General features: G+C 46.3%; 1 protein-coding gene across 1 annotated transcript; it reads left to right on the plus strand.

The window, feature by feature from the left end:
* The first annotated feature begins 2,315 nt into the window (after nucleotides 1-2,315).
* Nucleotides 2,316-13,057, plus strand: OSTM1 (osteoclastogenesis associated transmembrane protein 1). The gene is made up of 6 exons (XM_055714333.1): nucleotides 2,316-2,675; nucleotides 5,898-6,012; nucleotides 7,501-7,598; nucleotides 8,902-9,066; nucleotides 9,860-10,025; nucleotides 10,320-13,057. Exons 1-6 carry the CDS (start codon nucleotides 2,343-2,345, stop codon nucleotides 10,373-10,375), a joined length of 933 nt encoding a protein of 310 aa, XP_055570308.1. The 5' UTR covers nucleotides 2,316-2,342; the 3' UTR covers nucleotides 10,376-13,057.
* Nucleotides 13,058-13,813: the final 756 nt, after the last annotated feature.

The raw sequence follows: 13,813 nt of genomic DNA on the forward strand, positions 1-13,813 counted from the left end.
TTCTTCAAGCCCTGCTTCTGAACCACAGATGAAAAAGTTAGTGACTTTCTAATTTCGCTTTGTAATGTGCTGTTTATTATTGAAAAAAATAAGTACTTAATGACCAGACATCTTCCTTACAGGCGTGCAGCAACACATTTATTAATGCCAGAAATGTTTATATCCCAATTATGCCTCAGAGGTATAATCTGAAACTCTTAAAGTTTTTATTCTTTTTTCCTTCCCCCCCCCCCCCCCTTTTTCCTCTTTCCCCCTTTTTTTTTTATTTTTTTTTCCTTTCCCTTTCCCCTCTTCTTATATCCTCCTCCCCCCCCGCCCTGTTTTTCACTGTTCGGAAGAACACATTCTCTCGCAGGAGAGTGTTTAACTCCCAAGACGCGGCAAAACGCCCCCCCTTGCCCGCTCTGCCCCCCCGCCGGTCCCCGCCGGTGCCGGCGCAGGCCCAGGGGAGGGAGACCCCCAGTGAGGATGGCGAGCGGCTGGTCCGTGCCGCCGTTTCCATCGCCGCCCAGGGACGCAGGTGCGGGACAAGCCGAGGGCCCTTCCCAGCCCCCCCCTCCCCCCGCCCCTCGGTGGGGCGCTGCGCGGGAGCGCTGCTGCCCCCTCCTGGGGGCTGCGGGAGGCAGGCGCCCCGCCCCGTCCCGCCCGCGCTCCTGCCCGCCCGGCCGGGGCTGCCCGGGGTGTCGCGGTGCGGGGCCACCCCGTCCCCTGCCACGGGCCAGCGAGGCTCTATGGCCGCCGGCTGGGCCGAGGGTCGCTTAGGGGAGGCCAGCGGCCCTTCTCCCCGTCTCAGGGCTGAGGCCGCCGGCTCGGTGCAGGCAGCGCCGCGGCCCCAAAGCTTCCCGGCGCCCAGCTGCACCCCGGCTACGGAACTGAGCACGGGGGGCCACCGTCCAGCCCTGGGGCCACCCCAGCCACGTGCGTCCCGCTAAGCAGCTTCAGGTTCCCGAACGCGGTGACTCAAAGCAGCAGCGCCTGGCCTTGGCCAGACCCCGGCGGGGCGATGGGAGCCTGGGCAGCACGGTGCCGGGATGCTCCGGCACCCAAACGAGGGCCCTCACCCCAATCGGTTTGCAGCTACAGGCAATCTGGTACATTTTCGGCCACACTCTGTCTTGTCTTTGTCATGTCTGTGTCATGGTTTTCATTTGGTTTCCTTCATTGTTTTGAAAGCCATTTCTTCCGAGCTGTGGTGTTCAGCCCACTCAGAGAAGCCAGACGGTCTCTGTCAGGTGCTCTTTGCCTGCCTGATGCACCTTTATCATCACCTTTACTGATGTGTTGTCACCTGACTGCACAAATCCATCCTGGACATTTCCACCCTGTGACATTTACTGCATGGCTGGCTGGCACAAGCTCAGGCCAGGTGGGCCAGGTGACAGGGAGCCGGCGGAGCTGGGCACGGCTGCGTGCACAGGGAAACAGTTCAAGCAGCACTGAACTCCCAGCAGCTGCCACAACCATCAGGCCACTGCCAGCCAGCGCTGCCTCCTGTCACCGGTGCCAAGTGTGCAGAACCGAACCAGCCGCACGCAACGGATGGTGAGCCATCCTGCTCGGCTCTGTTCTTCCCAAAGGCACCACGGTCTGGAGTTGCAGGGCTCTGCTCTGCCTCTCGGATGTGTGTCTGGCCAGAGCACCAACAAACCCAGACTCGGTCAAAATCCCACCGGAATGGCTGGGAAGGGCTTTATCCAGGTGGGACAGGCATGGACAGGCACGGACGGGGTCAAGGTCCTGCCAGACAGAGGAGTTACCAGGCAGCCTGGCACTACAGCCCCGGGAGCGGGGTTACCCGCTGCTGCGCTCGCTCCTGCTCTGGGCAGAGTTTTCCTTTGGTGACCGCAGTTCTGTTCGGAGGCAGCCACGGGAAAGTTGGGGGCCAGGTACCAGCAAAGGTGTCCGGCTTGAGACAAAACATGGGAAACACTTTGCCTGCAGAAATACGCGGCTTGTTCCTCCCTCATCCACTCGGCCTCCGGTTTGAGGATTTTTTCCTAATAGTTGCTGTATTTTCAGTACATTTGAAAGTCACTTCCCACACGGCCGATACTTTCAAATCCCCTTTTCAGATTAAAAGAATGTTACCTGGCTGAAATGCACGGCACAGAAACCGCGCTCCCGGTCCGGGCACCCCTCGGGCGGTCCGGGCACCCCCCGGGCGGTCAGCCCCTGCCCGCGCCGGGACCGGCAGACCCCACCGCCGCGCCCCGGAAAGACGCCCCGCCCCATCCCCGCCTCTCGCCCCGCCCCTCCCAACCGCAGCCAATGAGCGGCGGCGTCCCGCGGCGGAGGCGGGTCGTTTGCCGGCGCTGCGCTTCCGGTTCCTCGGCGCGGCCGCCATGGCGCCGCAGCCGTGCCTGCTGCTGCCCCTGCTGCTGGCCCTGGCTCTCGCCCTCGGCCCCGCCGCCGGGAAGGCGCGCCGGCCCCTGGCGCTGGAGGCGCTGGGTGAGGCGGAGGAGCTGGCGGAGGAGCTGTGGGGCGCCGGGCTGCCCGGCGACCTGCCCGAGCTGGAGCCCGAGTGCCGCCGCCTTCTCGCCGCCTTCGCGGAGGGCAGCGCGGCGCTGACGGGCTGCCTGGGCCGCCGCGCCCGCCCGGTGCGGCTCTGCCAGGCCTGCCACCGCCACTACCGCCGCCTCCTCGCACAGTACGGCAGCATCGCCCGCGCCGTCGGGGTGCGTCCGCGGGGCCGGCCGGGGGGCGAGCGGGCGAGGGGGGCTGCCCGGGGCGGGGACCAGCGTGCGGCCCTTCCCGCACCTCTGCCGGGTTGGGGGGCCCGGGCTGTTGCCTTGAGGCTTCCAGTCACGGCAGTGCGGTGCGGAGCGCGGCTGGGCCCCACGCACGTGGACGTGGGGTCCGGGGCTGCTTCGCCCTTGCCGGCGGCCCCCGCAGCCGGTGTCTGCCCGGCCCTGCGCCCCGGCCCTGCGCCGGGTGGGGGGCGCCGTGCGCTGGGCCGGGCCTGGGCGCGGCTGTCGGGGTGGCCTGCCCCGCCGAGGCAGTGAGCGGGGTACCCGTGTCTCGGGTAGGGCATCTCCAGCCCGCAGGGGTCCGTTCCCGCACCGGAAGCCCCACCGGGTGCGTGAGGCAGTTGAGGAGAGGCTGGGAGCATGTGGGGAGCGCCGCTGTCAGCGATACCTTCTGCAGCCCGGCGTGGTGACATGGTCTGTGCAGCCAGCTCCTGGCGTGGTTAGGGGCAAGCAGCTTCACCTGCAGAAAGAAGCCTTGCTTCTCTGTGCGAGTGGAAAAACTTGAGCTGTTCTTGCTGATGTAGCAATGGCTCAAGCCGTGCGCTGGCTCACAGGTTGTTGTGTAGTGCTAACCAGGAACGTTGCCAGAGCTTAGGTGCCTGTTGCTTCTTGGAAAATTGGTGGTCTCTGAAGCTGTGGCGAGTGATGCACATCATCTGTGGGGAACCATGCCACAGTGTTCTTGGCTCCAGAGCTGGTGGGAGTGTGTGGCAGCAAGCTAGAAGTCCTGAGCACTGGCTGGAGTCTGTGGACCCCACCAGTGGGAAACTTTGACTGAAGCTGGATCTTGTGTTTACATTCTCCAGACTCTTGATCAACTCTCACTCTCTCTCTCTTTTTTTTTTTTTTTTTTTTAAATTTCTTAGTGTTGGAGGTGATTCACAACTAGTTTTGCATGTTTTTGGCCAGTTTACCCATTTGTAAAAGTTGGTCTCTGGGATGATGTGAGGATGACAGTGCATCAGACCAAAGGACCTTTGTCTGTTCAGTGGTGATGGCTAGAAGTGGGTGTCCTGGTAAGAGTACAAGCAAAGAGTGAGTTTATAACAATGTGGATTGTGCTTCCAATCTTGGGATTTCTGAATCTTTATTTAGAATTGCAATTGACAAGAAAAAAAATCTGTTGCTCTTTAAACCCAGGTAAACTTCTGGTGCCACAGTGTCCTGCTGCAAACTGTTTCACAGCTTAGTTACCTGTTGTGTGAAGAAGTATCACTTTCTGCTTTTGGTGTGTTGTCTGCCTGTTTCCCTTCACCACCCCAGTGCCTGTATTGGAAAAGGACATGGATGTTCATTTGATAATTGTCCTTTCTAGGGCAAATATCTAGCCAGTGGTCTCTTGTTCTAGTTTGCAAACCTGTAATCTGTTTTATTTGTTTCTCATACGGAAGCTGTTTCATACCAGTGACTAGGTAGTGTGAAAGTGAGAAACTCGGTATGTAATTCTCTTGGTATTTTCAGCATGATGTCTTGGCTAGGATTAGGTTGCTAAATGTATCCCAGTACTTACAATATGTATGAAGTCATTGCAGCTGCTGTGCTTGTGTACTGGCAGCCTGGGAGGACTGGTCCACTATGTGGTCTGGAAGACACATCTGTACTAAAGAGCATTTGCGTCTCCTTCTGTGTGTGGATTAACTAACCAAATAAATAAAGTAGGTGACCTCTTGCAACCTCAATCCATGATCACAAGTAATCAGATACCTGATGTTTTTATCTTCGCATTCCTACAATAATTACAGTGCAACATGAAAGAAGCAGCCAAGTTAAGTTTTGGGTATCTTTTGAAATATGAAATTCTTGGCAGTAGACTGATTAATAAATTAGGCAAACATTTAAGGAATGATATAGGTCGACTTGGTTCAGTTTTGGATTTGAAGTGCTTTTTCCCACTCATAAGTCTAGCTAGCGAGGAAGTTTCACAGTTAGAGGCCTTAATGAAGCAACTAGAGAGTTTCCTGCATAAATAACTTTTTTGCATATCCGTTTGTAATTTAGCAGAAGTGAAAGTGGGTGAATGTAGGAGTTACCAGATGTGGCGATACTCAACTTCTGCCGTTGAGTCTCCAAGGGAAACTTCTTGTTTAAAAATAAACCTGTTTTAACAAAGAGAGATGGAAACTGGATCTCTTATAAAGCTCTGTAAGGAACATATTTCTTGTTAAAGAGATTATTTTCTCTTATGTCCCACGTCACTTATCAAAGAGGCTTTTGGCAGCTTTTACAATTTCAAGAGTGCTTAAGTCAATTTAGCAGCCAGAAACCAGGAGCTGGAGCACAGGAGTCAGCTGACTGAGGTCATGGTTTCATATCAGGGATTTGAGGGACAAAATAAAGCTTTGAAGGAGAAAAACATTGTTCTGAATTCCGATAGGGGTTCTTGCTGTTTATTTTGTAACTGCTTCTATAGTTACTCTTTTTTTTTTCTTTCTTTTTTTTTTATGAGCTTGGTTCAGAGAATACATTGTTGCAAGAGTTGCGCCAGTGCCTGCTTTGAGGATGGGGTGTGTCGTACGGCTCTCTAAGACAGATGAGCTTGGTACCCGTGTCTGGGGAGGATGAGAGCCCGGCCTGGTCATAGGCTTGGGGGAGCAGCCATGGGTGCTGCTTCACAGAGGACTGCGTTCCTGATATTGCTGCATCAGGGGGAAGTTTGCTGCTGATGCAGTGTATTGGTACGGTGTGTTTGGAGGTTGTTTTCTGTTGTTTGGGTTTGCTTTGTTTTGAGGCCAGTCTGTTGGTTCAGCTCCTTCAAATATTCCTTCAGTCTATCAAGAACAATCGTGTCTTCTCTCTGACTGCAAACGCCTTGAGCTGGCTTCTGGGGCAGTGGCCCAGAAATAGATGAATTTGAGCTACTTGGCAGAGGAAGCCCTATTTCTGTGCTTGCTGCTTCCCCCCCCCACCTTTCAGTTGCATATTTTTGATTGACTTCCATGCAGTCCTAGTAGATTTTCAAAGACTGTGAGTTGTGTTGCTCATAGTATGAATTGGAGGATCAAAAGAGTTTTCTTGTTCCATCAGTTCTGCTCTGTCTGTTCTAGAAATATTGATGTGATGCATTGTGATTGCTTAGCTGTGCTTGCCTAAAAAACTTTTCAAAATTTTCCCTTTGTATTTTTAACACTTGTTGTTTCCTTTTCCTTGTAGAATTCTTCTGAGAGCCACAATTGTGCCAAAAGCATCTTGACCTCAGACAGGCTGCAGATAGTTGTGACCCTTTCGGAGTTCTTTAATGAAACCTGGGATGCAGCCAACTGTGCAAGTATGTGACTTGTTCTGTAGCTTTCATGCCACTGTTATGATTTAGCCCTTAAAAACTGCACAGATAGGAATTGTATGTATTTGTTTAAATACAGTGAGTAGATAACACAAAAATTGTTGGAGCTGCTCTAATGAAGGGCATGAGCTTTTTATTCTGTAAGGGATACTGCCAAAATCTGAGGGCATTAGTCTGTCAGAAAACTTAGCTGTTATATAATTATTCTTTTAGACTATTCTCGCAAAAGCTAGTCTTGCTAGTTTGTGATCTACAGACCTTGCTGGAGATTCTCCTTAGCTTCAGTGTGGTTTCTTCTGTTTTTCTCAGTTTTCCCGTTTTTTAAGAGACTTATATAAAAATTTTTTTCCTTGTTTGTTAGTAAAGTCAGTAACTCTGGAATGGCTGCACATTGAACAGTATCTGCCTCCATAGCCATGCTTTTGATTTCATTTTATGCATGGCGGGTGTCCGGGTCTATCCCTGTATCTCACTGTCCCCATGCTGATGATACTGTGCCATGCCTACAGCTAAACTATGGCTTTTTGTCATTCCCTTGGTGTGGGGAGTGGGACCCTACACTAACAGGTACACTAGAAAACAGTGGGAGTAGCACTATGGAGTTGAGTGTAAAGTGTTAAAGTTTACTGCAGTGTCCCTTGAGAGCCCAGAAGTGTTTGCTTTCATTCCTGCATCTGGGCTGTGTGAGGGCTGTGAAAGGCAGTACAGGAGCAGCTCTGTGGTCTGTGCTGTCCTGCCGTGCTTAGCCTCTGCCCAGTGTCCAGCTGGATGCTTGCCCTCGTTACTGATGGCACTTCCTCCTTTCAGGAGAATTTTCTAGGATATTGGCTTGCTCACACGGTGCTGTCACTGAATGTCTAAATTCCCAAACCACTGTTGTTTTCAAGGCTCTGTGTGATTAGAGCACCTAAAGTGGGGTGAGATGGGTGGAAGCAGTAACATGGTAGGGTTGAGCCTTTGCCTAGGAGGAAAGCCCCAGAGCTCCCCTCAAAGCTGGTGAAATGGTCAGCTCTTTTCTTAGACATTAATAACCTACGCTCTGATTTCTGCTATTGTGTTCACGGTCTGTCTCTACTGGATGCTCTCTGTTTCATCTCTACTGCTGGTGCTTCTGTTTTCACAAAATGGCTGTTACTTTTGCTGGGCAAAGCCAGATTGGTGGGCTAGAAAATTAATGTCTTGTTTTATCTTTAAGTCCAAAGATAATTCAGACCCCCTCTTCAGAAAGCTCTTGATGATAGTCTTCATCTTTCACTTAATCAAGGCCAATTAATTCTGAAATATGTTCTCGATGAAGAGTTAGGTCAGCAGGTCTGAGACATCAGTGGCAGGCAGATAAGGAAACCGCAGTGTTGACTAGACCTGTCTTTTATAGTCGAGAGCTCTTTTTGCAGGAGTGGAGTATCTGGGGCTTATCAGCTATGGAAATGTTAGAAATTAGAATATCCTGATGTTTTTCTTTCTCTTTGACAGATTGTTTAAAGAACAACAGTGAGGGATTATCAGATTCTACTGTAGAATTCCTGGATTTATTCAATAAATCTCTGACATGTTTTGAACATAACCTTCAGGTATTTATGCTGTGTATGTAAAAGAAGCACTAAATCCTCTAATGGCTAGCAAAATCTTATTTATGCTGAATAAACTGAAGTTATAGATTAGGCAAATAAACTGCTGGTGAGTTTCTGAATTTTAGGCAGAGAAAGCAATGATCTGTAAAATGCAGATGTTTACAGATTGAGAACCTAACAATTGTAACTGATAGTCACCTTGACTTCATTTTGTATGTAATTGCAGTGCTACTTCACATCAGAATTTCTGAATTTACAATAGTTGATAATTATATAGTAAAGAATGGCATGTCTGCGTGCTGTAAGTCTCTTTTTCTATCTCTTTGTAGAATTATCTTCTGACTTAACAATTCAATCTTTAAATAACCTTTTGATAATATAGTCTAGTTCAGAAAGACCAGCTATCTTAAATCATTGTAACAATTATTTTGACTAGTAAAATTATGGGTAGTTAAAGTTTGTCCATATTGCAAAGGCAATATAACTTAGTGAAATACATGTGGTAATTGTCCTAAAAAAACCCCACCTTAAATAGCCGAAGAAACTGCAATGTTCCATTTCAGTCAGAAACTGGCCAAATTTCAGGATTGTTCAATAGTAAAAACTGTAAATGGTGGCTGTGGGACAATCTCTTGAGAAAACTGCTTTTTTTATTATTAATGATCTTTAGGAAATGTACCTTTATAGGCCTTGGTCAGGAGCAGTGTGAACTGGCCCGCGGATCACTTAAAGTGTCTGAACTAGTACTTAATCCAGTGGTTGGTGGGTACCTGGTACAACCATTACTGGACTGCAATACCTATAGAGATTGTAGGATTGTGGTATTGTTTTCAAGTGTGTCCTATTGCGTTCAGGTGTGGTGAAGGCCGCAAATGGAAAGAATTTCTGACTATGGCACAGTCTGTATCCGTCAATATAGTTCAGCAGCAGCAACCTAACAGTTGTTAGGTATGGACAAACAAAAACCAAACAAAATACTATTAAGAAAACTGATATCTCTGGCTTCAGAATAACATTGGATTACTAGTAATTCTTCCCACCCCCACCCTCTTTTCTGGGAACTGGTACTTGAAAAATGTTTAAATAAAACTGCTAGTTCAAAGAACAGTTTGAGATGCAGAACCTGCAGGAAAAGGATTCTGTCCCTAGTCATGAGTATGAGTTGTCTGTCTGGGCCTTTACTCAGTGTAGGATGCTAGAAATCTGGATTTTGGTTCAAACTTGGCTCTATTTTTTTAAGGTGTTTTTTTTTTTTTTTAATGATGCCATAAAACAACATTCATACAGAGCTTTATAACCCTAGGGACAAACAATCTATCTGTCACCAAACAACTACACAGAAGTATGTAAAAACTGCAACGAAACCTACAAAATGTTGAATGACCTGTATAACAACTTGCAAAGGATGAACAGGCAAGGTGGTGAGTCTGGGCACTCCGCACACTTGTGTATCGACGTGGAAGATGCCGTAAGTATTTATTAACATTCAACAGGGAGTCCTTGTCATGGAGGTCTTTACTAATCTGAGCCACTTGTGCTTGTCTTGTGAGGGATTGCCTTTTCCCTTTCAGTGGGGGACAGCATGGGCAGCAGTGCCTTTGGTAAGCTGATGTCCCATGGAGGGGAGGTTACCTTGGTGGGGCTGTCTTGCTAGGTCCTGTCCTCAGTCAGTGCAGCAGCAGCATGGCTGAAGCTCCTGATCACCCAAGTGCATTCCAGTTTGAGTAGCTGCACTTCCATTTCTTGTTCCTGCGAAGGGGATGGATTTAAAAATAATCTCTTAATCTTCTGGCTTTTAATGTGAAGCTTTACTGCTATTGTTCTAGCCAGTGTGATAATTGATTCCTTCTGTTTATAGGGGTCCTCAGCGCTAGTGACATGTGTTTGGAAAAAGCTTTGCTGTATTGTGGGGTTTTAAGTGGTTGGGCAAAAGGAGTGCTGTCGAAAGTATGGGATTAGCCCTGTCCCCACAGGCTGTCAGTGAGTTCTCTGGGAAATGGGCATGTGGCAATGTCTACAGTGTATCTGAGCACAGTCTGGTTTTGACGCTTGTAAAAGTTTAGATGTGGACATCTTGGCTCCATTAAAATTGTCTGTCTCTACATTTCTAGGGGTTTGCTTGCTTTTGGGGGGAGATCTGTTAAAGTATTGTTTTCTGAGGTCATTATATGAACACTTGAATGTCTTGAGGCCTGAGTGTTTGCTATGCTGCACAGCAAAAATACATGTGCTTGCTTTCATGGCCTATGTTTTTCTTTTAGATGAACATCACACGTAAGCTTTGGAGCAGGACTTTCAACTGTTCTGTTCCCTGCAGTGATACGGTCCCAGTGATTGCAGTTTCATCCTTTATTCTCTTCCTACCTATTGTTTTTTACCTTAGTAGCTTCCTTCACTCAAAGCAGAAGAAACGGATTCTCATTTTGCGTAAGTGGTGGTGCTGGCTCTTGGAGTTGGGTGGTGCCAGGGACTTGCTTTGGCTCTTGTGGGAGAGGGGGCCCAGCCAGATCTGTCTGCAGCTGTGCTGACAGCACTAATAGCAACTAATAGTCTGCTGCTGTCCCCTGAAGGAGGGTAGTAAAGAGCTTCAGCCGTATCTTTTCATTGAAGTTTCTGGACGTGAACAGAAAGCTGTTTGCAAGTCTGTGTCGGATAAATAGAGGGAGTAGAGTTTTGTGGAATTCTTTGTGTTTAATTTTCATATAATTTTTCCTTTTCCAGCCAAGCGCATCCAGTCAAATGCCAGTCTTGTGAACATCCAAGAAAAATACAGCTGAGCTGCAAAACAAAACCTGAGAACTGCTGCTGGTATACAGTGGGTACAATTGTGTTGGAATGAGGCCGGGACAAAAGAGGAGTTAATTATGGTTTAGTGTAATGATACAGAGCAACACAAGTTAAACAAAATGCTGTCTGACTTCTAAGCGAGATTATTAACAAACATGACAAGGCAGGGCTGTTGGACACTGTATGGACTCTGGTTTTGAAAAATCTGTGGTTTTTTTCAGTCTCAGGCTGAAGCTGGTGTTTTTCTGGTTCTAAGCTTTTGTACTTCTCATCAATAGCATAGCTATACTTTCCTTGCATGGTATTTTTCCATAATTACTGTATTTGTTTCACAGAAACCTGAAATTCTGGATCTTTTTGAGGTGATTTTCGTAGACAAAACTTGAAATAATATTTGATGTTCCTGCTTGAAACACTGTGTTTAATTCCACATAATATTCAGTCTTGCCATACTTGGGGTGAACAGGAAACATTTAAAAAAGAAACCCGTATTTCCTATACCACTCTAAAGTCATGTTGCTGGTATCTATTTTAAAAAAAAGACATGAAAGCTGTGGTAGTATATAATGCCCAAATATAAAGAGAAAGTGGTAATATATAATGTCCAAAGCCAGCAACAAAAGCAACAGAACTGCCCGTGCTAGACTTGAATAGTAATCATTGACGACTACAGTATTGGGTTATCTCTGAAACATATGGCGTATTTAGTCCTTTGCACACTTTAACCACTAAAATAATTGCTTTTCAAATGTTACATTTTCAGAGGCTTATTTTAGATGTCTGCTTAGTTAACTGAATGCTTCATTGTTGTGTTATATCCTTTCCTTTTTAATTATAAAGGGGTTTTTTTGTTTGGGTTTTTTTTGGTTGCTCTTTTTGTAGAGAAGTGAGGTGAAGTCAATTCACTGGAGATGCTGAATTTCCTGGTCTAAAGCTTACTGTGGCTTAACACAGAAGTGTTTACAGGAACTTTGTAGGGAAAAAGTTACCATTTCTAGATAATGTGTTTTAGTGGTAAATGAACCAGAGGGTTCTCTGACTTAAAAACTGTCCTGAAGGACAATGAAGATACTGTGTTGGGAACTGATGGCTTTCAAGAAATAGTTTACAAAAATTAGGCCTGTGAAATAGATGAATGTAAACAAATGCAAGCTTGCAGGATTCCAGAGCTGATGGAGAAATTATTGCGATAATGTGGGGGTGGACAGTGCTAGTGATAGGCTGTGGGCACAATTCGACAGCTGCAGCAATACTGACGGTTTAGATTTGGGAGGGTGGTAGGGTTGGAATGATTTGTAGCTGTACTTGAGGTTAATGAATGCCAGAGTCTTTGCTCCCATTTTTAAATGTGTTTTCTAACCCTGAGATAAAAATGAGTGGCCATTACAGCTAAAAAATTAATTTTCTCTTGGAATCTGTGTGTCTCATGTCTGTCAAAACCCCGTGAAATAGTCTTATGTATTTGACTTGCTTTGGAGCCTAGAATGTTAATTTTTTTTCCTTTGCACTAAGGCTCAAATAAATATTTAACAGTGTAACAAAAAGTCCTAAAGCTCTTAAAGTCATCTGTTTTCTTGGTTTTCTTGTTACTGTGGTTTTTTGAGTTAGGACATACTATTGGTTATAAAGCAAGTGGACAGTATGTTTAATACCAAGTAAAATACTGTGTTAGCAATTGGTCCTACCCAAGTGGTTGCCTTTTTATACTTTATCAGTAAGTGTTTATCTCCCTCTGTAAACATGTCCACAGTCACATTTGTTCTAGGTAGTTTACAACAATGCCATAAAACTCTGTTTCTCTTGCTTATTACATAAATTTACCTTCTTGCGGCTGGGAGAGGCATGCTGCCTTTAAAAAGGAAAAAAAAAGATTACTTTTTATATCTATTATTCTTAAACTTCAACTTTCTGGGACTTATTCAGCTGCCCACTGTAATAGCATTACATTGATTTGGGACATCATATGATTGAGAGCTGTTCAAAGGAATCTTTCATTCGTGCAGATAAAGCCAGTTTGTATGTGCAGCATTTCAGAATGACAGCTTTTATACTGTAAGCAGTGGCTTTTTGAGCACATTCATGTTAAGTAGGTCTGAAAGTCATTACTTTTGGATATGGTGGTTAAGCACTTTAAAAAAAAAAATAAATTTAAAAAATCAGCTTTTCTTATTTTCCTGGCTGCTAAGCCAAACGGAAATACTCATGTGACTTTTGGTGGGGTTTTTTTTTAATGTTAAAGCAGCAGTCAAGTTTACATTTGAGATTTTTAATATTATATCTACTATTTTCTCATTTTTCTTTGTGTCCTGCCCCCCCCCCAACTTTGTACTACTAACTTTCTTTACACAGTGTTATATTTTTGGTAGGATATTTCGTATATAAATTGATTGAATTCTCTTTATACTCTATTTCCTAGAGAAATGTGGAAGCACAGAGACTGTGTTGAAGGAGAACTAGAATTCTTTTTGCTGCTAGTCTTTCATCTTGGTTTATTTTTTGCCTTTTTGGTATTATATGTACTAAATAGGATGAACTTTGAAATACTAGTTGTTTGTACCTTTTTTTGTGCAAATAAAGATTTCTTACTGCAGGGTAGCACTTTGATTTGTATTTATACTTACCCTCTAAGTACAGAAAGTCAGCTCTAATAAAGATTGTCAATAAACAATGAACAGTGTGGTTACTTAATTGCTTCATTTATAGTAGTTTAACACTTCTGCTGTTCCGGGTTTCTGTTCAGAAGCACCTGCTTATTATTCCCCATTATGCTATTTGCAGGAAAACAGCATCAGAAAGTTGTTTTCAAAGCAGTGCTGCACTGAATTACAGAACAAATATACTGCAACTGCTAGGAAAGGGTGGAGTTTCAGCTTAGTCAAAGCCTGCTGAAGTATATGGAAAGGCTCCTGTTACTTGCAACGGAGTTTCTTGGGTGGGTGTGCGTGAGTAAGGCTAGTGGGGATAGCTTGCTGTCTTTTGGGGGAAGCTTTTGGTTGCCTGCACTGGCTACTCTTTCAGCTTCAGCAGGCACAGTGTTGGATTGCTGTTGACTTGGAAGATTTCTTTAAAAATGGTCGCACAGTGCCTCACCATGGAGAGAGCCTGGTGCCTTGCCTGATGGTAGCAGCCTCGTGTGCTAGTGGCAGGATGTGGATGTCTCGAAGGCAAATGTAAATCTCAGTGCATCGTTTGCAAGGGACTTCCAGGAAGGCTGGGAAAGTTGTAATGCCAGTGTATGAGGTGTGGCTTCAGCTGGAGAACTAGGAACGGTTCTGGTTACCTGTATGCTTGGGAGAGGGACTTGAAAAGGAGTAAGCACGGGAGAAGAGGGGGATTTACTCAATGAGTGGAGCAGAGGCTCAGGCAGTAATTGAGGGTAGAAATGGGGGTCTGTAAGCACACTCGGAGCAAAGTGTTTTGGAGGGAGA

Source organism: Falco cherrug, chromosome 6 (genome assembly GCF_023634085.1).
Source record: "Falco cherrug isolate bFalChe1 chromosome 6, bFalChe1.pri, whole genome shotgun sequence".
NCBI lineage: Eukaryota > Metazoa > Chordata > Aves > Falconiformes > Falconidae > Falco > Falco cherrug.